At 51.3% G+C, this 21,222-nt stretch overlaps 1 protein-coding gene and 1 non-coding gene across 2 annotated transcripts; one reads left to right on the forward strand and one right to left on the reverse strand.

Moving 5' to 3' along the window:
- Positions 1 to 162: 162 nt before the first annotated feature.
- Positions 163 to 20,347, reverse strand: PHYHD1 (phytanoyl-CoA dioxygenase domain containing 1). The gene is made up of 12 exons (XM_064377294.1): positions 19,800 to 20,347; positions 19,489 to 19,556; positions 15,431 to 15,589; positions 9,934 to 10,009; positions 9,734 to 9,781; positions 7,210 to 7,265; positions 7,066 to 7,128; positions 6,354 to 6,375; positions 2,332 to 2,460; positions 2,118 to 2,234; positions 613 to 1,078; positions 163 to 519 (listed from the first exon to the last, which is right to left on the reverse strand). Exons 2-12 carry the CDS (start codon positions 19,519 to 19,521, stop codon positions 474 to 476), a joined length of 1,215 nt encoding a protein of 404 aa, XP_064233364.1. The 5' UTR covers positions 19,522 to 19,556; positions 19,800 to 20,347; the 3' UTR covers positions 163 to 473.
- On the forward strand, positions 3,984 to 4,123 carry LOC135277505 (U4 spliceosomal RNA). The gene has a single exon (XR_010345110.1). It is a non-coding gene; the product is annotated as a U4 spliceosomal RNA (small nuclear RNA).
- Positions 20,348 to 21,222: the final 875 nt, after the last annotated feature.

Below are 21,222 nucleotides of genomic sequence, written 5' to 3' on the forward strand. Positions count from 1 at the left end.
TCTTTTTAATAAATAAATAAATAAATAAATAAATAAATAAATAAATAAAATCATGCAAGCCACACCAAGCAGGGCTGGGATGCATTTTAGCACCTCGTCTGAAAGGCAGTTTTCTTGTCTGGAAAGCAGTGCTGCTTGGGAAAGAAGGCTCAGTCAGGAAGCTACATTCTGAAGTCATTTTTATTCAGTGTCTAACACCATAATAACCAGAGTTCCATCTGAGAGGAAAGGAGAGTGAGAAGGGGCCAGAACCCTTTGGTGGCTGAGAGGCCTCCTCAAGGCTGTGTTGGGGCAGTAGGGAGGCAGACAGGTGAAGATATTGGGGAAGCCCTGACCCCGCCCAGCCTGCTGCCCACGGGGCAAGAGGGAAGCCCGAGACCTCCCTGTTACAACCAGGAGGCCGAGCAAGGCGCTGGTGTTTGCAGCCCACAGCTTCACCGAGAGGGTCCAGGGCTCCCACCCTGCGAGAACCTTTAGGTGTACAGTGGGGGAAAGGGCAGTTCAGCTGTTGGCTGGAGCCTGCAGAGGACAGAGGAGATAACCTTGAGGTGCAGGGTCACTGCTCCTAGCCTCCAGGGGACTGTTGGGTGACACACCCACCCTGTCACCTACCAGTTCTCCAGGCTCCAGGTGGTGCCAGACGCCTCCATCAGGTGGAAAGTGTAGGCCTGGCGCGAGCGGCCGGAGAGGTTCTGCTTGCTCTTGTGCACCACTTCTCCGTGGATGAGGACCAGCGCCCCTGGCAGAGACGCAAGCAGGTCAGGAAGCCACCAGCCCCACATCCCCCTCCCCAGGGCAGGAAGGGACATGGCGCCTCCATCAGGTGGAAAGTGTAGGCCTGGCGCGAGCGGCCAGAGAGGTTCTGCTTGCTCTTGTGCACCACTTCTCCGTGGATGAGGACCAGCGCCCCTGGCAGAGACCAAGCAGGTCAGGAAGCCACCAGCCCCACATCCCCCTCCCCAGGGCAGGAAGGGACATGGGGCCTCCATCAGGTGGAAAGTGTAGGCCTGGCGCGAGCGGCCGGAGAGGTTCTGCTTGCTCTTGTGCACCACTTCTCCGTGGATGAGGACCAGCGCCCCTGGCAGAGACGCAAGCAGGTCAGGAAGCCACCAGCCCCACATCCCCCTCCCCAGGGCAGGAAGGGACATGGGGCCTCCTCCCTCCAGCAGTTTTGTGGCCCCCATCCATCCTCATTCCCCTCCCTGAAAGCTCAGGCACCTGCACCCTGCCACAGGGTCAGAAGCTAAGCTGTTGAGATGTGAGTTCCTCTGGGATCAAGTCCCCTCTGCTGTAGCCTGTGGCCTTGGCAAGCCTTGGGAAGGGCCTCTCCTCCTGAGGTATTTGCAAGATCAAGCAGAAGCCATCTGTACTGTGCCAGTCCACTGGGACCTCTCCAGTGATGCTGAGTTCAACACTCGTTTTCCCTTTTCATAAGGAAAAGGGCCCGTCCAATAGCAAACATTTGTTGAGCAGTTGCTGTGCACTAGGCGGACTCTATGTCAACATATTTATCATCTCAGTGACTTCCCACTTTACCTTTGGGGAAATTAAGACTCAGGGAGGCAGTCATTTGCCCAGAGAAATAGCCCATAAGTAGCAGAGTGTGAAGGGCCGGGCGCGGTGGCTCACGCCTGTAATCCCAGCACTTTGGGAGGCCGAGGCGGGTGGATAACGAGGTCAAGAGATCGAGACCATCCTGGTCAACATGGTGAAACCCCGTCTCTACTAAAAATACAAAAAAATAGCTGGGCACGGTGATGCGTGCCTGTAATCCCAGCTACTCAGGAGGCTGAGGCAGGAGAATTGCCTGAACCCAGGAGGCGGAGGTTGCGGTGAGCCGAGATCGCGCCATTGCACTCCAGCCTGGGTAACAAGAGCGAAACTCCATCTCAAGAAAGAAAAAAAAAAAAGTAGCAGTGGATTCTAATGTAATCTGGGTCAACTTGCAGGGAACCCAGCTGCTTCCTGACTTCCCAGTGCCCATTCAGCCCCTCCTCTTTCTGTGACTTCACTGCCCTCAGATGACCCCAAGAGCAACCTCCTGGACACTGCATAGTTGAGCAAGCATAGACCGACAGATACAGCCCCCTGCCTCTCCGCCCTCTGCATCTGCCTACCTCTCCGCACTGGGGTGGGCACAAAGAGGCTGTTATCCCAGGCTGGCTCTGACCCGAGGAAGCTGGTACCAGGCGCTGAGCCAGCAGGGGCACGGACCATCCTTCTTGACACGCCACCTACAGGACAAGATGGAGAGCTTTAAACTCCTCCTTTCTCAGGGTCCCTCTCCCTAGGGGATGAGTCCAAGTGGGCAGAAGAGACAGGGTTCCTCACTGGTGTGGGAGCCAGGGATGAACCAGAGACAGCCGTTCTCCAGCGTGGCGTCCTCCAACGCGATCCACACGCCCAGCACCCGGCCCAGGGGCTCCGTGTACAGGAAGGTGGCATCCTGATGAGGGAAGACTACAGCAGGCCCACTGGGGGTAAGGAGCCCAGGTCTCACCTCACCTTGGCCTCATTACCCATTCCTCAGTCCTCTGGGGACCCTCCAGAGCCAGCCTTCCCATGATCAGTCAGAATCTCATCACTTCCTGGCCCAGGACTCTAATGCAAGCGATTTCACCTCTCAAAGCTTCAATTTCCTAAACCGTAAAGTGGCTCCAACAACGACCTACCTCACAGGGTGCTGGAGGATTCAATGAGATGATGTATGGAAAGTGCTCAGACAGGGGCCAACAATGTAACTACTTGCTATAAAGTAGGGCTTCTGTTTAATTCCAGTAAGATAACTCAAGCCACCATTCTTAACCAGGGACAAGCGGCCCCCAGCCACCAGATGGCTCACCCAGGGGCATAAGATTGGGAAGCTGGGGCTGGGTGCAGTGGCTCACACCTATAATCTCAGCACTTTGGGAGGCCGAGGCAGGTAGATCACCTGAGGTCAGGAGTTTAAGACCAGCCCCAACATGGTAAAATCCCGTCTCTACTAAACATACAAAAATTAGCCAGGTATGGTGGCATGCACCTATAGTCCCAGCTACTCTGGAGGCTGAGACAGGAGAATTGCTTGAACCCGGGAGGCAGAAGTTGCAGTTAGCTGAGATTGTGCCACTGCACACCAACCTGGGCGACAGAGCAAGACTCCCTCTCAAAAAAAAAAAAGATTGGGAAGTTCAGGTGTGAAGCAGGGCGATGCTATGACCAGACATCCACATTTTTATTTTATTTATTTATTTTATTATTACTATTTTCTGAGACAGAGTCTGGCTTTGTCGACTAGGCTGGAGTGCAGTGGCACGATCTCGGCTAACTGCAACCTCCACCTCCCAAGTTCAAGCAATTCTCCTGCCTCAGCCTCCCAAGTAGCTGGGATTACAGGCATCCGCCACTGCGCCCAGCTAATTTTCATATTTTTAGCAGATACAGGGTTTCACCACATTGGTCAGGCTGGTCTTGAACTCCTGACCTCAAGTGATCCGCTTGCCTCGGCCTCCCAAAGTGCTGGGATTATAGGCATAAGCCACTGTGCCTGGCCAACATCCACATTTTTAAAAACCTCCCCACACGGTGCTGGAGCACAGGTAGGATGGAGAACCACCGAACAAAGGAACGTGGTCCTTAGCAACAGAATAAACAGGCTGCTGTCTCACCTCCTTCCTTCCCGGGAGTGGAGGAAGGAACTGGGGGCTGGATTCAGGCACAGAAGGCTGAGGGTGGGGATGGTCATCCCTTTGGGGAACTACCCTCAGGCTGATGGTGGAAGGAGGGGGTGATCACAAGGAGGCCTACTTGGGCTCATGCAAGGAAGGAAAGGGCTTCCTGAAAGAGGGTGAGCTCCCTGGCACCAGAGGTATTTGAGTAGAAGTGAATAATCACCTACCAGGGGGGCTGTAAAGAGTGACTGCATGAGGTAGGGCGTGGAACTAGATCAGCAATTTTCATGCTGAAGTAGTCCTCCAGGGAACTTGTTAGAAATACGGATTCCTAACTTTGCACAGTGCAGTATCGTAGCCAACAAGGCTTATCCGAGGCGCAGTTATTGCCCATTGAAAACTTTTCCCAATATCCCGCCTTGACAACTTGAAATATAGTCAGTGTTGGCAATTTTTGGCAGTCTCTACTGGGACTGAATTAACCAAAAAAATAAAAAAAATAAAAAGAAATACAAATACAAATACAAATTCCTGCCACGGGCTTCCACTGTGCTATCCCCTCTTAATATTCACCAATAAATTTACTTCCTGTCCAAAAAAAATAAATACAAATATTTCAAGGCCAGGCATGGTGGCTTACGCCTATAATCCTAGCACTTTGCGGGGTGAGGCGGGTGGGTCACAAGATCAGAAGTCCAAGACTATGGCCAGGCGCGGTGACTCACGCCTATAATCCCAGCATTTTGGGAGGCTGAGACGGGCAGATCACGAGGTCAGGAGTTCGAGACCAGTCTGACCAACATGGTGAAACCTGTCTCTACTAAAAATACAAAAATTAGTCAGGCATGGTTACGTGTGCCTGCAATCCCAGCTACTCAGGAGACTAAGGCAGGAGAATCGCTTGAACTTGGGAGGTAAAGATTACGGTGAGCTGAGTTTGCACCACTACACTCCAGCCTGAGCGACAGAGCAAGACTCTGTCTCAAAAAAAAAAAAAAAATTAGCCAGGTTTGGTGGCATGTGCCTGTAGAGTCGGCCACTGGGGGTGGGGGCACTGAGGCAGAAGAATTGCTTGAACCTGAGAGACAGAGGTTACAGTGAGCCGAGATCACACCACTGCACTCCAGCCTGGGCGACAGAGTTGAGAATATGTCTCAAAAAAAAGAAGTTCAAGACCAGCCTGGCCAAGATGGTGAAACCCCATTTCTACTAAAAATACAAAAATCAGGCTGGGTGCAGTGGATCACACCTGTAATCCCAACACTTTGAGATGCTGAGGCGGGGGGATCACGAGGTAAGGAGATAGAGACCATCCTGGCTAAAACGGTGAAACCCTGTCTCTACTAAAATACAAAAAATTAGCCAGGCGTGGTGGTGGGCGCCTGTAATCCCAGCTACTTGGGAGGCTGAGGCAGGGGAATCGCTTGAACCTGGAAGGCAAAGGTTGGAGTGAGCTGAGAAAAAAAAAACAACCTGGGTGCGGTAGCTCACACCTGTAATCCCAGCACTTTGGGAGACTGAGGCAGGTAGATCACAAGGTCAGGCGATTGAGACCATCCTGACCAACATGGTGAAACCCTGTCTTTACTAAAATACAAAAAATTAGCCAGGCCTGGTGGCGCATCCCTGTAGTCCCAGCTACTCAAGAGGCTCAGGCAGAAGAATCGCTTGAACCTGGGAGGTGGAGGTTGGAGTGAGCTGAGATTGCGCCACTGCACTCCAGCCTGGCGACAGAGTGAGACTCCGTTTCACAAAAAAAAAGAAGAAAAAGGAATACAGATTCCGGGGCTGGGCCCGGTGGTGGCTCACGCCTGTAATCCCAGCACTTTGGGAGGCTGAGGTGGGTGGATCACCTGAGGTTAGGAGTTTGAGACCAGCCTGGCCAACATGAAGAAACCCCGTCTCTACTAAAAATACAAAAAATTAGCTGGGCGTGGTTGTGGGCACCTGTAATTCCAGCTATTGGGGAGTCTGATACAGGAGAATCGCTTGAACTCGGGAAACAGAGGTTTCAGTGAGCCCAGATTGTGCCACTGCGCTCCAGCCTAGGCAACAGAGAGAGACTCCATCTCAAAAAAAAAAAAGATTCCCAGGCCCATGCAGCCCTACAGGCTCAAGATTTCAGTGACTAGGGCCTAGGAATCTGCTTCTTTTGTTTTGGTTTGGTGTTTGTTTATTCTTAAGACAGAGTCTCACTCTGTCGCTCAGGCTGGAGTGCAGTGGTGTGATCTTGGCTCACTGCAACCTCCACTTCCTGTGTTAAAGCAATTCTCGTCCCTCCACCTCCAGAGTAGCTGGGACTACAGGTAGGAGCCACCATCCCTGGCTAATTTTTGTATTTTTAGTAGAGATGGGGTTTCAGCATGGTTGCCAGGCTGGTCTTGAACTCCTGACCTCAGATGATCCTCCTGCTTCGGCCTCCCACAATGCTGGGATTACAGGCATGAGACACCACATCTGGCCTAGGAAATCTGTACTTTTAACCAGCCAGGGGTTGCTGTCAAGTTCAGGACCCACTATGCCTAGAGCGCAAGGTTTCTCTGCCAAGTAACTAACAGAGGAAGGAATGGAAGGCGGCTCTTCCTCTCTGGCCCAGGCTCCTACAGCAGCAAACGCTTCCCCTCCTTCTAAAGATCTGACAGCCACTGCTGGCTTAGATGTCCCACCCATGGCCTTTTCAGGGGCCCGCAGCTCTCAGCTCACCTTCACCGCCAATGTGAGGTTGCTGCAAGAGACAGAAAAAGCCTGGTGAGGACAGAGGAGAGTGGAGAGGAGCAGGGCTTGCTCCATTTCACCATGTTGGGCAGGCTGGTTTCGAACTCCCGACCTCAGGTGATCCGCCCTCCTTGGCTTCCCAAAGTTCTGGGATTTTCCTGCCAGGATTTCACGTCCACACCCAGCTGCTGAGCACCTATTGTGTGCCAGACCCAGGAGGGATGCAAAGAGAAACCCTCCCCCGACCCAAGAAGGAGTTCCCAGCATCTGCAAGCACACACATGCTTAACAAGATCACAAAGCAGAACGAGGCAAGGACTGGAAGGAGAGGCTAGGAACAGGCCAGTGGTTGAGCCTTCCAGCCCTAGAGTCAGACAGGCCCCTCTTTTCTCAGGGGTTCTTGAAGGCTTCTTAGATGAAGTGGCACTGAGTGGGGCCTTGAAAGCGGGGAGCACAGCATTTCAATTGGCAAAGAAGGGAGGAGGGAGGCCTGGGGATGACCCTCTCTCCTATCACCAAATTTTAACTGAGCATCAACTAAATGCCAGGTACTTTAGCCAGAGGAGACCGATTTTCCGCATTCTCCCACCAGCATCATAATTCCAGCAACTTTTGGCCCATGGTAAGGAAGGACTTGGTATGAGCTGTCTGTCCATTATACAGATGGTAAACTGAGGCCGGGAGAGGACACGGAGCTCACCTTAAAGATGTACATGCTCTGCACCACCACGGGCATCTGGAGGCCCAGACTTCTGGCCAAGGCCTGGAGGGGAGCAAAGGTCATGCTGCCAACCTGCCGCACACATGGCCCACCCTCCTGGCCCTCACCCCCACCTCTGCTCACCTGCACCTTGGGGGAGTGTGTGATGCTCCTGAAGACGGGGTCGTGGGCGTGCAGAGCTGCAGGAGGGGAGGAGGCTGACGGCCCGTCTCAGGCCCACGTGGCCCTCCACACCCAGCTCTGGGCACCCACACTCAGGCTCACTTGGACATTCTCACCTGTTTTGTACGTATTAACCCTTCTGCTTGTTTATAACCGAGTAATGGGCCCCACGGGAGCCCCCTCCCCTGCCCCAGGCCCTATGCCATCCATGCCCTTGTTCTTGACCTTCTGGGCATCTGGGAAGCTCAGTCCAGCCCCGACTCCCCACCCCTCACAGACGACTAAGGGCTCCAAGGGGCCAATCATGTGGTGGCAGTCTCGGTACCACCACTTGCTCTGTGTGACCTCGGGTAACCATGTCTCTCCCAAAAGCCTGTTTCCTGTTTTGTCAAATGAGGATTAGAGGAACCTGGGAGGCAGGGCTGCTGTGGGGCTTGATGGGCTAATGAATGTGCAGTGACAGCCCAGGGCCTGGCATGGGATAGTCCCTCATTGTCATAAACATAAGACTGAATGGATTTAATGCCACTGAGCTGCGTACTTTAAAATGGTGATGATGGTATGGTAAATCTTAAGTGTATTTTACCATAGCTTGCCTACAAGCCTACCACGATGTAACTTCAGGTTTAACAAGAAGCATTCTAGGCCAGGCACAATGGCTTATGCCTGTAATCCCAGCATTTTGGGAGGCCGAGGCAGGAGGATCACTTGAGCCCAAGAGTTCAAGACCAGCCTAGGCAACATAGCAAGACCTCATCTCAATTTTATTTAAAAAAATAAATAAGCGGCCAGGCACGGTGGCTCACGCCTGTAATCCCAGCACTTTGGGAGGCCCAGGTGGGTGGATCACCTGAGGTCGAGAGTTTGAGACCAACCTGACCAAAATGGAGAAACCCCGTCTCTACTAAAAACACAAAAATTGCCTGGGTGTGGTGGCGCATACCTCAGTCCCAGATACTCAGAAGGCTGAGGCAGGAGAATCACTTGAACCTGGGAAGCAGAGCTTTCGGTGAGCCAAGATCGTGCCATTGCACTCCAGCCTGGGCAACAAGAGCGAAACTCCGTTTCAAAAATAATAAATAAATAAATAAATAAACAGTCTACATAACAAATTATAATGTATGATCCTAAAGAAAAAAAGTGAGGGTTTTCTTACTTGGCTTTGGGGTCTCAGAATCGGGACCCTGTCAGCAGGTCAGGTGCCCCTTATGGTGACTCCAGGGAGCACTGGACCTAGGAGCCCCCCACGCTGGGCAGTAGAGTGGAAAAGCCTGCATATGCCCATCTGTTGGGGGGGGATCAAGTGGACCCTGGATCCCCAGTGCCGTGGAGCAGTGTCATGATTTGCACAGGACCAGAGGGGAGCCTGCAGCCAGAAATGCCATCTGCCTGACCACTAACTTACTATGGGCTTTCTTTTTCTTTTTTTTCTGAGATGGAGTTTCACTCTTGTTGCCTAGGCTGGAATGCAGTGCTGCAATCTCAGCTCACCGCAACCTCCACCTCCTGGATTCAAGTGATTCTCCTGCCTCAGCCTCCTGAGTAGCTGGGATTACAGGCATGCACCACAATATCAAGTTAATTTTGTATTTTTAGTAGAGACAGGGTTTCACCATGTTGGTCAGGCTGGTCTCGAACTCCTGACTTCAGGTGAACTGCCCACCTTGGCCTCCCAAAGTGCTGGGATTACAGGCGTGAGCCACTGAGCCTGGCCACTATGGGCTTTCATTAAAGCTCCTAAACTCTTCAGGCCTCAGTTCCTCCATTTTCTTTTTTTTTCTTCTTCTTCTTTTCTTTTTTTTTTTCTGAGCAGTGTCTCACTCTGTCTCTGTCACCCATGCTGGAGTGCAATGGCACGATCTCGGCTCACTTCAACATTCCCTTCCTAGGTTCAAGCAATTCTCCTGCTTCAGCCTCCTGAGTAGCTGAGACTACAGGTGTGCACCACTACACCCACCTAATTTTTGTTTTGTTTTGTTTTGTTTTTTTGAGACAGTCTCACTCTATCACCCCAAGCTGGAGTGCAGTGTTGCAGTCTCAGCTCACTGCAACCTCCGCCACCCAGGTTCAAATGATTCTGTTGCCTCAGCTTCCCAAGTAGCTGGGATTACAGGTGCCTGCCACCGCGTCCGGCTAATTTTTGTATTTTTATTAGAGACGGGATTTCACCATCTTGGCCAGGCTGGTCTTAACTCCTGACCTTGTGATCCACCTGCCTTAGCCTCCCAAAGTGCTGGGATTACAGGCGTGAGCCACCACGCCTGGCCAATTTTCGTATTTTTAGTAGAGATGGGTTTTCACCGTGTTGGCCTGGCTGGTCTTGAACTCCTTTTTTTTTTTTTCTTTTTACAGATCCTCCCTGATGAACTCCTGATCTTAAATGATCCCCAACTTGACTTCCGAAAGTGTTAGGATTACAAGCGTGAGCCACCACTCCCAGCCAGTTCCCCCATTTTCTTTCCTGCACCCCCAAGCCCCTGCTCACCATGGCCAATTTTGTTGATGGATTTCTCTGGAGGGACCAGGAAATTTCCTGTGGCACAAAGAACAGACAAAGGCAGAGAACTGATGTCTATCCTTCCATGGGCAGCTGGCCTCAGCACGCTTCCAGCCCTGGGGGCAGATACCCACATCCAGCCAACCCTCACCATGCTCCTCTCCAGCTCTAGGGACCCAGCTCCAAACCTTTCTCATCAAAAACGCCTTTCTCAAAGAAGAATCGAATCTTGTCACCACTGGTCAAGAAATAGTCTGTGCTGCCCTGTGGAAAGAGGACGTCAGAAGACAGATAGCATCCCGGGTCAGAGGTGGGCCTGGCAAAGAGGGAGGTGCATTCAAAAGCTTCCTACCCCACAGGGCTACAGACCCCCAGGGGCTTCTCAGACTTGTCCACTGAGGCACAGACAATGAACCAGAACTTCAAGTGCCTGGAAGCACAGCCCAAAGAAGCCAACGTGGAACTTTTTGGAAACTTCACTAGACTGTTATTCAGAACACGAATGCTAGAGTCCAACAGGGCTGGTTCCCTGGTAGCCTTGGGCCCCTGGTTTTACATCTCCAAGCCTTGATTTTCTCATCTGTGAAAAAGGAATAATAATGGCTGGGCTAGAGGCTCACACCTGTAATCTCAGCACTTTGGGAGGCTGAAGCGGCAGATCAGTTGAGGCCATGCGTTCGAGACCAGCTTGGCCAACATGGTGAAACTTTGTCTTCATTAAAAATACAAAAATTAGCTGAGCGTGGTGGTGGGCACCTGTAGTTCCAGCTACTCGGGAGACTGAGGCAGGAGAATTGCTTGAACTTGAGAGGCAGGGATTGTAGTGAGTGGAGACTGCACCACTGCACTCCAGCCTGGGCGACAGAGCAAGACTCCATCTCAGAAAAAAGGAATAGGGCAAGGTGGCTCACACCTGTAATCCCAGCACTTTGGGAGGCCGAGGCGGGCGGATCATGAGGTTGGGAGTTCGAGACCAGCCTGGCCAACATGGTGAAACCCCATCTTAAAAAAAAAAAAGGGAATAATGATTAATAATGGAACTGACCTCCCCAGCCCAGGTGAGGTGACTCATGCCTGTAATCCCAGCACTTTGGAAGGCTGAAGCAGGCAGATCATCTGAGGTCAGGAGTTTGAGACCAGCCTGACCAATATGATGAAATCCCATCTCTACAAAAGTTAGCCGGGCATGATGGGATGCACCTGTAATTCCAGCTACTCGAGAGGCTGAGACAGGAGAATAGCTTGAACCCAGGAGGCAGAGGTTGCAGTGAGCAGAGATCGCACCACTGCACTCCAGCCTGGGCAACAAGGGCGAAACTCTGTCACAAAAAAGAGGGGGGAAAGTGGGTACAGTGGCTCACGCCTGTAATCCCAGCACTTTGGGAGGCTGAGGCAGGTGGATCACCTGAGGTCAGGAGTTCGAGACCAGCCTGCCCAATGTGGCAAAACCCCGTCTCTACTAAAAATAAAAAATTAGCTGGACGTCGTGGTGCATGCCTGTAATCCCAGCTACTTGGGAAGCTGAGTAAGGAGAATTGCTTGAAACTGGGAGGTGGAGGCTGCAGCGAGCTGAGATCACACCACAGCACTCCAGCCTGTGTGATGGGAGGAAGACTCCATCTCAAAAAACAAAAACAAAACAAAACAAAAAAACCCTGGCTTTATTGCAGTGGTCTGGAACTGAACCTAAAATACCTCCGAGACATGCCTGGATGTGTGTATCTCACTGAGCCTCCCCAAACCCAGAGAGGCAGTGTCTATTATAATCCCCATTTTATAGAAGAAGAAATTGAGGTGCTGTTTTTTTTTTTTTTTAAGAGAGCGAGACTGTCTCGTTCTGTTGCCCAGGCTGGAGTGCAATGGTGTAACACAATCACAGCTCACTGTAGCCTTGACCTCACAGCTCACTGTAGCCTTGACCTCCTGAGCTCAGGTGATCCTTCCACCTCAGCCTCCCAAGTAGCTAGGACTACAGGTTCACACCACCATGCCTGACTAATTTTTTTTTTTTTTTTTTTTTTGAAACAGGGTCTCACTCTGTTGCCCAGGTTGGAGTGCAGTGGTGCAACCTCAGCTTTCTGCAACCTCCACCTCCTGGGTTCAAGCAATCCTCCTGTCTCAGCCTCCTAAGTAACCAGGATTACAGACACACACCACCGCTCTCAACTTTCTTGTATTTTTGGTAGAGATAGGGTTTTGCCACATTGCTGAGGCTAGTGTCGAACCCCTGGGCTCAAGTGATCTGCCTGCCTTGGCCTCCCAAAGTGCTGGGATTACAGGTGTGAGCCACCACATCCAGCCATGACTAGTTTTTTTTGTAGAGACGGGGTTTCGGCCGGGCGTGGTGGCTCACGCCTGTAATCCAAACACTTTGGAGGCCAAGGCGGGTGGATCACCTGAGGTCGGGAGTTCAAGACCAGCCTGACCAACATGGTGAAACCCTGTCTTTATAAAAAAAAAAAAAGAGAGAGAGAGACGGGGTTTCACCATGTTGCCCAGGCTGGTATCAAACTCCTGAGCTCAAGCGATTTGCCTGCTGCCTTGGCTTTGCAAAGTGCTGGGATTATAGGCTTGAGCCACCATGCCTGGCCAATAAAAATATTAAACATAATGAGACCGGGCGAGGTGGCTCAAGCCTGTAATCCCAGCACTTTGGGAGGCCGAGGCGGGTGGATCACGAGGTCAGGAGATCGAGACCATCCTGGTCAACATGGTGAAACCCCGTCTCTACTAAAAATACAATTAGCTGGGCACGGTGGCGCGTGCCTGTAATCCCAGCTACTCAGGAGGCTGAGGCAGGAGAATTGCCTGAGCCCAGGAGGCGGAGGTTGCGGTGAGCCGAGATCGCGCCATTGCACTCCAGCCTGGGTAACAAGAGCGAAACTCCGTCTCAAAAAAAAAAAAAAAAAAAAAAAATTAAACATAATGATGCTAAGCATATGTCAAGGATTTTACTGAGTTTGTTATTTCATGAGGGAAACAGTAAGATGTTACAACTGGTTCAAAGGAGAATTCCAAGAATCACACACACACACATATATAGATACTAAGGAATAAGGAAATGATTATTATTATTTTTTTAGACAAAGTCTCTCTCTGTCACCCAGGCTAGAATGCAATGGTGAGATCTCGGCTCACTGCAACCTCTGCCTCCTGGATTCAGGCAATTCTCCTGCCTCAGCCACCCAAGTAGCTGGGACCACTGGTGCCCGCCACCATGCCCAGCTAATTTTTGTATTTTTGGTAGAGACTGGGTTTCACCATGTTGCCCAGGCTGGTTTTGAACTACCAACCTCCAGCAATCTGCCTGCCTCAGCCTCCTGAAGTACTGGGATTACAGGTGTAAGCCATCATGCCCAGCCCTTGAAATGAATTTAGAGATAGATGCAAACTGTCCTTTTTTTTGAGACAGGGTCTTGCTCTGTCATCTAGGCTGGAGTGCAATGTCAAGATCATAGCTCACTGCAACCTCAACTTCCTGGACGTGAGTGATCTTCTGCCTCAGCCTCCCATGTAGCTGGGACCACAGGAATATACCAGCATGCCCAGCTAATTAAAAAAAATTTTTTTTTGTAGAGACAGAGGTCTCAATTTGTTGACCAGGCTGGTTTGGAACTCCTGGGCTCAAGCAATCCTCCCTCCTTGGCCTCCCAAAATGCTGGGATTACAGGCATGAGCCGCCACACCCAGCTGCCCAACCGTTCTATCCACAGGGCAATAATTGCATTCCCCAGGACCCAGTTCAGGGCGACGTGACTGGAACAGAGTGGCACTGACCCCCTGCTTGGACAGGTATCGTGCATTATTATCAGTTTGATCCAACTCACAATGTTGTAAAATAAGTCAGACAAGGAAAGCTGGAGGTAACCCAAGAGAATGAGACAGGACGCCCACTGATCTTTTTTCTTTCTCACAGTATCAAGAGTGAATTTGAGGATGTTATTGAGTGCTGGGCACCATGCCAAGCTCTTTTCTTTGCACGCATTATAAACCAAGATATACCAGTTTTTTTCTTTTTTTTTTCTTTTTTTTTTTTTTAGATAGGAGTCTTGCTTTGTTGCCCAGGCTGGAGTGCAGTGGCACGATCTCAGCTCACTGCAACCTCTGCTTCCCGGGTTTAAGTGATTTTCCTGTCTCAACCTCCCAAATAGCTGGGATTACAAGCACCCACTGCCATACCCAGCTAATCTTTTTTTTTTTTTGAGATAGAGTATTGCTCTGTTGCCCAGGCTGGGGTACAGTGGCGCTATCTCGGCTCACTGCAACCTCTGCCTTCTGGGTTCAAATGATTCTCTTGTCTTAGTCTCCCAAGTAGCTGGGATTATAGGCACGTGCAACCAGGCCCAGCTGATTTTTGTATTTTCAGTAGAGATGGGGTTTTGCCATGTTGGCCAGGCTGGTCTCAAACTCCCGACCTCAGGTGATCCACCTGCCTCGGCCTCCCAAAGTTTTGGGATTGCAGGTGTGAGTCACCGCCCCCGGTCAACATATCAGCTTTAGTCTCACATTCTTCCCACCCCATAACCCATCAGTCTTTGAAGGCAGCTTGGAGGGCACAGGATTCAGCCCTTCTTACTCCTAGGAACCCTTGGATGACCTGCCTGTCTCTGGCTGCAGGACCTGTCTGTGCTGCCCCCAATATCTCCCCAACAGAAGGCAGATGTGCAGCAAATGGGACCAGCTTTTTGGAGGAAACTATCATTCCTTAACAGGCTTTTTCCTTCTCAAGACTCCATTCTCCCCATGTCCTGGTATGGCTGCCGGCTGTTGTAATTCCCCTTATGCCCACCAGATGGCAGGTGCTCCTCAGTGTGAGTGCCAGATTGCACGTGGCCCAGGCACTGCTGGCAGGCGCATAATAAACTCCAACTGTGAAGGGTCAAGAGAACTCTGTGGGAGACCCCAGAGTCTTCAACTTACCCATCAAAAACTGCTGGGTTCTACCATGTGACCCATTCTGTCATTGGAGGCAGAAAATCTGAGTTCCTAGTCTCATAGGGGGCTATCACTTATACAGGTGGGGGCCTTCCAGACCACTGGGTTTATTCCAGATGGCTGGCCATAAAGTGGACTTTGGTGGCCAGAAAACAGAAAGTAAAGCCGAGCGGGGAACAGCAGGGACTTAGTATCAGACAGATCTGGGCTGAAATCCTGATTATGTCCATTACTAACTGTGGCTTGGGGCAAGTGATCCGAACCTTATTTTCCCCACCTGTCTAATGGGGACAATAGCCTGTAATCTCAGCACTTTGGGAGGCTGAGGCGGGTGGATCGCCTGAGGTCGAGAGTTCAAGACCATCCTGACCAACATGATGAAACCTCATCTCTACTAAAAATACAAAAATTAGCCAGGTGCGGTGACAGGCAGCTGTAATCCCAGCTACTCAGGAGGCTGAGGCAGGAGAATCACTTGAACCTGGGAGGCGGAGGTTGCAGTGAGCTGAGATTGTGCCACTACACTCCAGCCTGGGCAACAGAGTAAGACTCTGTCTCAAAAAAAAAAAAAAAAATGGGGACAATAATGCCTACTTGATGACTTCATAGTGAGGACCAAGGGAAAGGTGTGTAAGGGGCTTGGCCTGGCACCCCGGAGCCTTGGGATCCTCCCTTCATGCTGCTGCTCTGGCCAGGACCGAGCCCTTCCTCAAAGATCACATCCCATCCTCATGTGCCCCAGGTACCTACCTGGGCTCGAAGCTGCTCCTCTTCATGGGTGGAGAATTCTGTACGGCAGTGGGGAGGAACATCCATTTCAGCCACTATCTTGCCAATCCTCTGTTGCATGGCCACACACTCTTCTGCAGACAAGAATCCTTCCAGCACCAGGAATCCATCCTCTTGGAACTGCAGGCAGGATTGGGACTCAGGCTTTCCCAGTCCTCTGCCTGACCCTTCCCTCAACCCTGCAGCTATGTAAAGATGGGACCAGGTATCTTGTTCACAGCCCTGTCCTCTACCCCAGGCATGGAGTCTGGCACCCAGCAAAGAGCAGTCAATATTGGCCACTTGAATGAAAGAAAAAGTAGTGAGGCCAGGTGCAGTGGCTCATGCCTGTAATCCCAGCACTTTGGGAGGCTGAGGCAGGCGATCACTTAAGGTCAGGAGTTCAAGGAAAGCCTGGCCAATATGGTGAAACCCCATCTCTACTAAAAATATAAAAATCAGCTGGGCATGGTGGTGCATGCCCATAGTCCCAGCTACTTGGGAGACTGAGGCAGGAGAATCACCTGAACCCAGGAGGCAGAGGTTGCAGTGAGCAGAGATCGCACCACTGCATTCTAGCCTTGGCAACAGAGAGAGACTACATCTCAAAAAAAAAAAGAAAAAAGAAAAAGGAGGCTGGGTGAGGTGACTCACGCCTTTAATCCCAGCACTTTGGGATGCCAAGGAGGGCGGATCACCTGAGGTGGAGAGTTTGAGACCAGCCTGACCAACATGGAGAAACCCCATCTCTACTAAAAATACAAAAAATTAGCCAGGCTTGGTGGTGCATGCCTATAATCCCAGCTACTTGGGAGGCTGAGGCAGGAGAATCACTTGAACCCAGGAGGCAGAGGTCTCAGTGAGCCAAAATCACGCTGTTACACTCCAGCCTGGGCAACAAGAGCGAAACTCTGTCTCAAAACAAAAACAAAACAAAACAAAAAAAACAGAAAAAAGAAAAAGGAGCAGGAAGGGGAAGTTGTCCCTGTCCTTCCTGTCCAATAGGCTTGGGTCACCTGGAAACACAACCTTATTCATTTATTCAACTAATGTTGATTATCTACTGTGTCTAAGACACGGTTTTAGAAGCTGAAAACATGGCTATGAGCAAGTCAGCCATGATGCCTGCCCTCACGGTGCCTACAGTCTAGTGAAGGAGACCAGCATTACGCTAATCACACAGGTAAATTTACTGTCACAAACTGAGTGCTGAAGGCAGAAGCAGCTAGAGTACACTGTCTGGGAAGGAGAAGGTGCTTGGGGCAGCAGCTCTCAGGGAGTGACATTTCAAGAGGGAACCAGTGGGACAAGGGAAGAGCATTCCAGACAGAGGGAGCAGGATATGGGAAGCCCCTGAATTTGGGAGGAACATAAGGAATTGGGAATGGATGAGGCAGAGTGAGGGGAAGGGTGGAAGAGGAGGCAGGAGGATGGCAGGGGCTGGGCCAGGCTGGGAGCTGGGTCTTATCCTGAGCACAGCAGCAGCCATGGAGGGGAAGCAGATGGTTTCTTCTGATTTGCCTCTGGTCCTGTTACTCTGAGGCTCTTGAGAGAGATAAAGGAGGGAATGAATATCTGCACGTTTGCCTGCAGAGGGTTACCAAGTCTTAGCCCCTACAGGGACACTGAAAGTCACCTAATGCTGGGCATGGTGGCTCATGCCTATAATCTCAGCAGTTTGGGAGGCTGAGGTGGGCAGATCACTTGAGGTCAGGAGTTGCAGATTACCCTGGCCAACATGGCGAAACCCTGTCTTTACTAAAAATATAAAAATTAGCCAGGTGTGGTGACAGGTGCCTCTAATCCCAGCTACTCCAGAGACTGAGGCGGGAGAATCATTTGAACCCAGCAAGCGGAGTTTGTAGTGAACTGAGATCACACCACTGCACTCCAGCCTGGAAGACCAAGCAAGAAGACTCCATTTCAAAGACACACACACACAAAGAAAGTCACCTACTGCACACACCCACAAAGTGCTTGGTTCCCAGTTAAGGACACCCTGTGTCCTTCCAGCAGTGTATTTGTGTATTTACTGGATTAAGGGTATGCACAGGTGGCTGTGGTTGGCCCAGTTCCCTAGGAGGCAATTTTCAGCTTGATACCAATGTGACTGATTCCTAACAAGCAGAGCTGTAGGGCCCATGGTGGGTGGTCATGAATGGTGTGTGGAAGCCAGAACTGGGCATCCCAATTTTATTTTTCTTGTAGAGATGGGGTTTTGTTATATTGCCCAAGCTGGTCTTGAATTCCTAGGTTCAAGCGATCCTTCCACCTTGGCATCCCAAAGTGGATTGGGATTATAGACGTGAGCCACAGCTAGGAATTCTTTTAGGACGATTAGTCAATAGGGGAGCAAAGATATACATATGGGGATATTCACTGAGCCTTGTTAATGACAGCACTAAGTGGGGAGTAACCGAAACACTCAGCTCAAGGTGATCAGTTCAACAGAGCACAGTTTATCTATCTGGAACACAACACAGCTGATAAAAATCATGTAGAAACATATTTACTCTCTTTTTTTTACATTTTTTTTTTTTAAGTAAAGACAGGGTTTCACCATGTTGGTCAGGCTGGTCTTGAACTCCTGACCTCAGGTGATCTGCCTGCCTTGGCCTCCAAAGTGCTTGGATTATAGGCGTGAGCCACTATGCCCGGCTGAAACATAATTACTCTCATGGGAATGAGCCTGATATACTGTGAGATGAAAATTAAAAAAAAAAAAATGATTGGCTATAAATGATTATCTGGCCACTGTGAGAACTTGGGCAAGTAAGTTCCCTCCTCTTTCTGGCCCTCAGGCTACCAAATGAGGATGACAGTACAGCCTCTTTTATTGAACCTGGCAGGCTGGGCGCGGCAGCTCATGCCTTGTTGTCCCAGCATTTTGGAAGGCCAAGGCAAGAGGATCGCTTTAGCTCAGGAGCTCAGGACCAGCCTGGGCAACATAGTGATGAGACCCCATCTCTACAAAAATAAAAATAGGTCTGGCGCAGTGGCTCACACCTGTAATCCCAGCACTTTGAGAGGCTGAGGGAGGCGGATCACTTGAGGTTAGGAGTTCAAGACCAGCCTGGCCAACATGGTGAAACCCTGTCTCTACTAAAAACCCAGGAGGCAGACGTTGCAGTGAGTGGAGATCGCACCATTGCACTCCAGCCTGGGTGATGAAAATGAAACTCCGTCTAAAAAAAAAATAAAAATAGCCGGTTGCGGTGGCTCACACCTGCAATCCCTGCACTTTGGGAAGCCGAGGCGGGTGGATCACGAGGTCAGGAGATGGAGACCATCCTGGCCAACATGGCGAAAACCCATCTCTACTAAAAATACAAAAAAAAATTAGCTGGGTATGGTGGTGCACACCTGTACTCCCAGCTACTCAGGAGGCTGAGGCAGGAGAATTGCTTGAACCCAGGAGGTGGAGATTGCAGTGAGCCGATATCGTGCAAAAAATAAAAATAAAATAAAATAAAAAAATGAACTCGTGTGTGTTGGGGGGGGCGTGTGCCTGTAGCGAGACCCTGTCTCCTCCCCACCCTCTCAGAAAAACACTTGTCCAGCACTTGATTCGTGGTAGCTGTTATAATTGAAGAAAATTTCTAGAGCTGTATACGAAAATATTAAGTCTCAGCGTAGGAATGTTTGAGTGATTTTTTTTTAAATGCTGTGCTTTTCTAATTCCCACGTGGTAGCCTTTTGTGATTGGACGAACCTGGGCCTTTCTCGCGAGCCCCGCCCTCCTGGGCGCTGCCCCCGCCCCCCTCGTTGCCGATTCCAGCCCGGGCGGAACTGCCGGGTTCCGAGGCTTTATTCTTGTTTTGGTCAAACACACACGTCCCTACCCCAGCCAAACCTGCGTCCTGTGATCTGGACACCCCGGGCTGTGTGTGAAGTCAGGGGTTGTGGTTGGGAACACGCTCCTCTGGACTTCAGTTTCCTCCTCGGTAAAATGGGGCAAGGGGTGGGTTGAGCACCGGGACTACCATGGTGACCCCTCCAGCACCCCATGACCCTCCCAGTCCCCACCTGCAGGCTCCTACCTTCTGGAGCTGCGTGGGGCTCAGGCAGGCCATGGAGACAGCTCGGGGCACTGGGCGGCTTCTAGGTGCTGCCTCCGGGTGGGGAGGAGAAAGTTTAGGAGCTTGGGAGGACTTAACCCTTCCCTACCCGGAGAAAACCCGATCCTACCCCCCAACCCTCTTCCCAGAGACACTGCCAGATCAGCCTGTGACCTCCAGGCTAATCTCCCCCACCCCCACAACGAATCCAGGATTTGCCCTTTCCCATCTCCAAGGTTTTTGTCTGCTCCCTCTGCGTTTCTTTCTGGAAACCACCCCCCACCACTGCTTACCAGGTGCCCGGAAGTTATGTTCTGAGAGGGTCAGGCAAAGAAGCTGGGCAGAGTATCAGTCCAGGCGCTGCCATTCCCTGTGACTCTAAGGGACTTCTGCCCCTCTCTAGGCCTCAATCTGGATAAAGTGGAATGCAGGATGTGTCTGGGGGACGTGGGACACTCCCCTCCCCCAGGTGATGGGCATTCCAAAGGTGGAAGAGGTCCTGGGGAGAACTGTCTGGGCCCCTCCCAGCCCCGATCTGAAAGCCTCTAGGTCCTGGGAGGATTATGGAAGGGAATTAACGCATCCGTCCGGAGCTTAGAGGAAGGTTGAAGACACGGGTATCTTAGGAAGAGGAAGGGGCTGGAGTGAGAGAGATGCCTCCTGTTACCCACCCCCAAGCCTAAGATACTTCGCATCTCAAGTCGGGCTGGCACAGTGGAGGTGAGGTCAGAACAACACCTGCACACCACCCTTCTCAGCCCGCCCTGCCTAGCAGCTGGCAGGGCCACTCTCTGGCTCTGAAAAACCAGCCACTGCCTTCCCCAAAATGATGCCCTCTGAATGGCGAAGGGACAAAGTGTTTCAGGAGTGAGCATGGGGACACTGCTCAGCCCTCAAGAGCCTTGGCCCCCAGTCAAGCTGTTATTTGCTGGGCCACCGCTCTGGGAGCTGCTGCTTGGGCCAGGTCGTGGGGTGGGCAGGGGGTAAGCAGTGACTGCAGCCCAAGCTTCTGGTTCAGAAGGGTTAGGCTGGGTGAGGGGCAGGCAGATGACAGAACCACGAGGTTTGCTGGAGGCAGGGTGTGTTCCCAGCTGTCCTCAGCCCTTCTGATTCAACTGCCCAACAAACACAGATGCCTACCATGTGCCAGGAACACTGAGGTCCCCTCAGGCTGGGCCAGCCACCCCTGGGAGCCCCCACAGAAGGCTTACAGAGGAGGCTCAGTGAGGCAGACTGCATTTGCATCCCAGATGTTCAGGCCTTACTTTCCCAGTCTGTAATTTGGGGCTAGCAGCAGGCTCCCCTGTGAGTGGTAAATCAAATGAATGCTTCACGGCTGATAAAGAGCTTGGCACCTGGCCTGGCACTGAGTGCCAACCAACTGGTGAAAAACTTGTTCATCAAGTGTTAGCAGGGGCTGTTCTGGGTGGAATATGATGTAAAAAAAAATTGTTCTGAGCTTCCGAAATTGTTGTTACAATCAGAGAGACCACAGTGGTTTTAGGCAGAGTGGAGAGCCCTGGGCGGGTGGGGGAGGGGGACGGGAGAGGCCCAGCCTCCCACCAACTGTTCATTCTGCTCAGCTTTGGGAAGTGGGTGGGTGGTGTTTCCACATGGTTGTTTTTTCCAAAAGCTAACCGGCTCCAGATAGAACTCTCCTGCTTTGGGCACTGGACAGTGTCAAGGCTGGGGTGGGGTGGAGGTTGGTGGGTGGTG

Source organism: Aotus nancymaae, unplaced genomic scaffold (genome assembly GCF_030222135.1).
Source record: "Aotus nancymaae isolate 86718 unplaced genomic scaffold, 86718_ANA_hifiasm-v0.15.2.pri h1tg000003l, whole genome shotgun sequence".
NCBI lineage: Eukaryota > Metazoa > Chordata > Mammalia > Primates > Aotidae > Aotus > Aotus nancymaae.

Excerpts from the sequence above, each read along its gene's own strand:
- PHYHD1 (XM_064377294.1), bottom strand. The coding sequence starts at position 19,521 with ATGGCCTGCCTGAGCCCCACGCAGCTCCAGAAG. Across the intron at positions 2,461-6,353 it reads ACCTCACATTGGCGGTGAAG|TCTTCCCTCATCAGGATGCC; the intron begins GTGAGCTGAGAG and ends GGCCTGCTGTAG. Across the intron at positions 520-612 it reads ACCTGGAGCCTGGAGAACTG|GCTCCAGCCAACAGCTGAAC; the intron begins GTAGGTGACAGG and ends TGTCCTCTGCAG.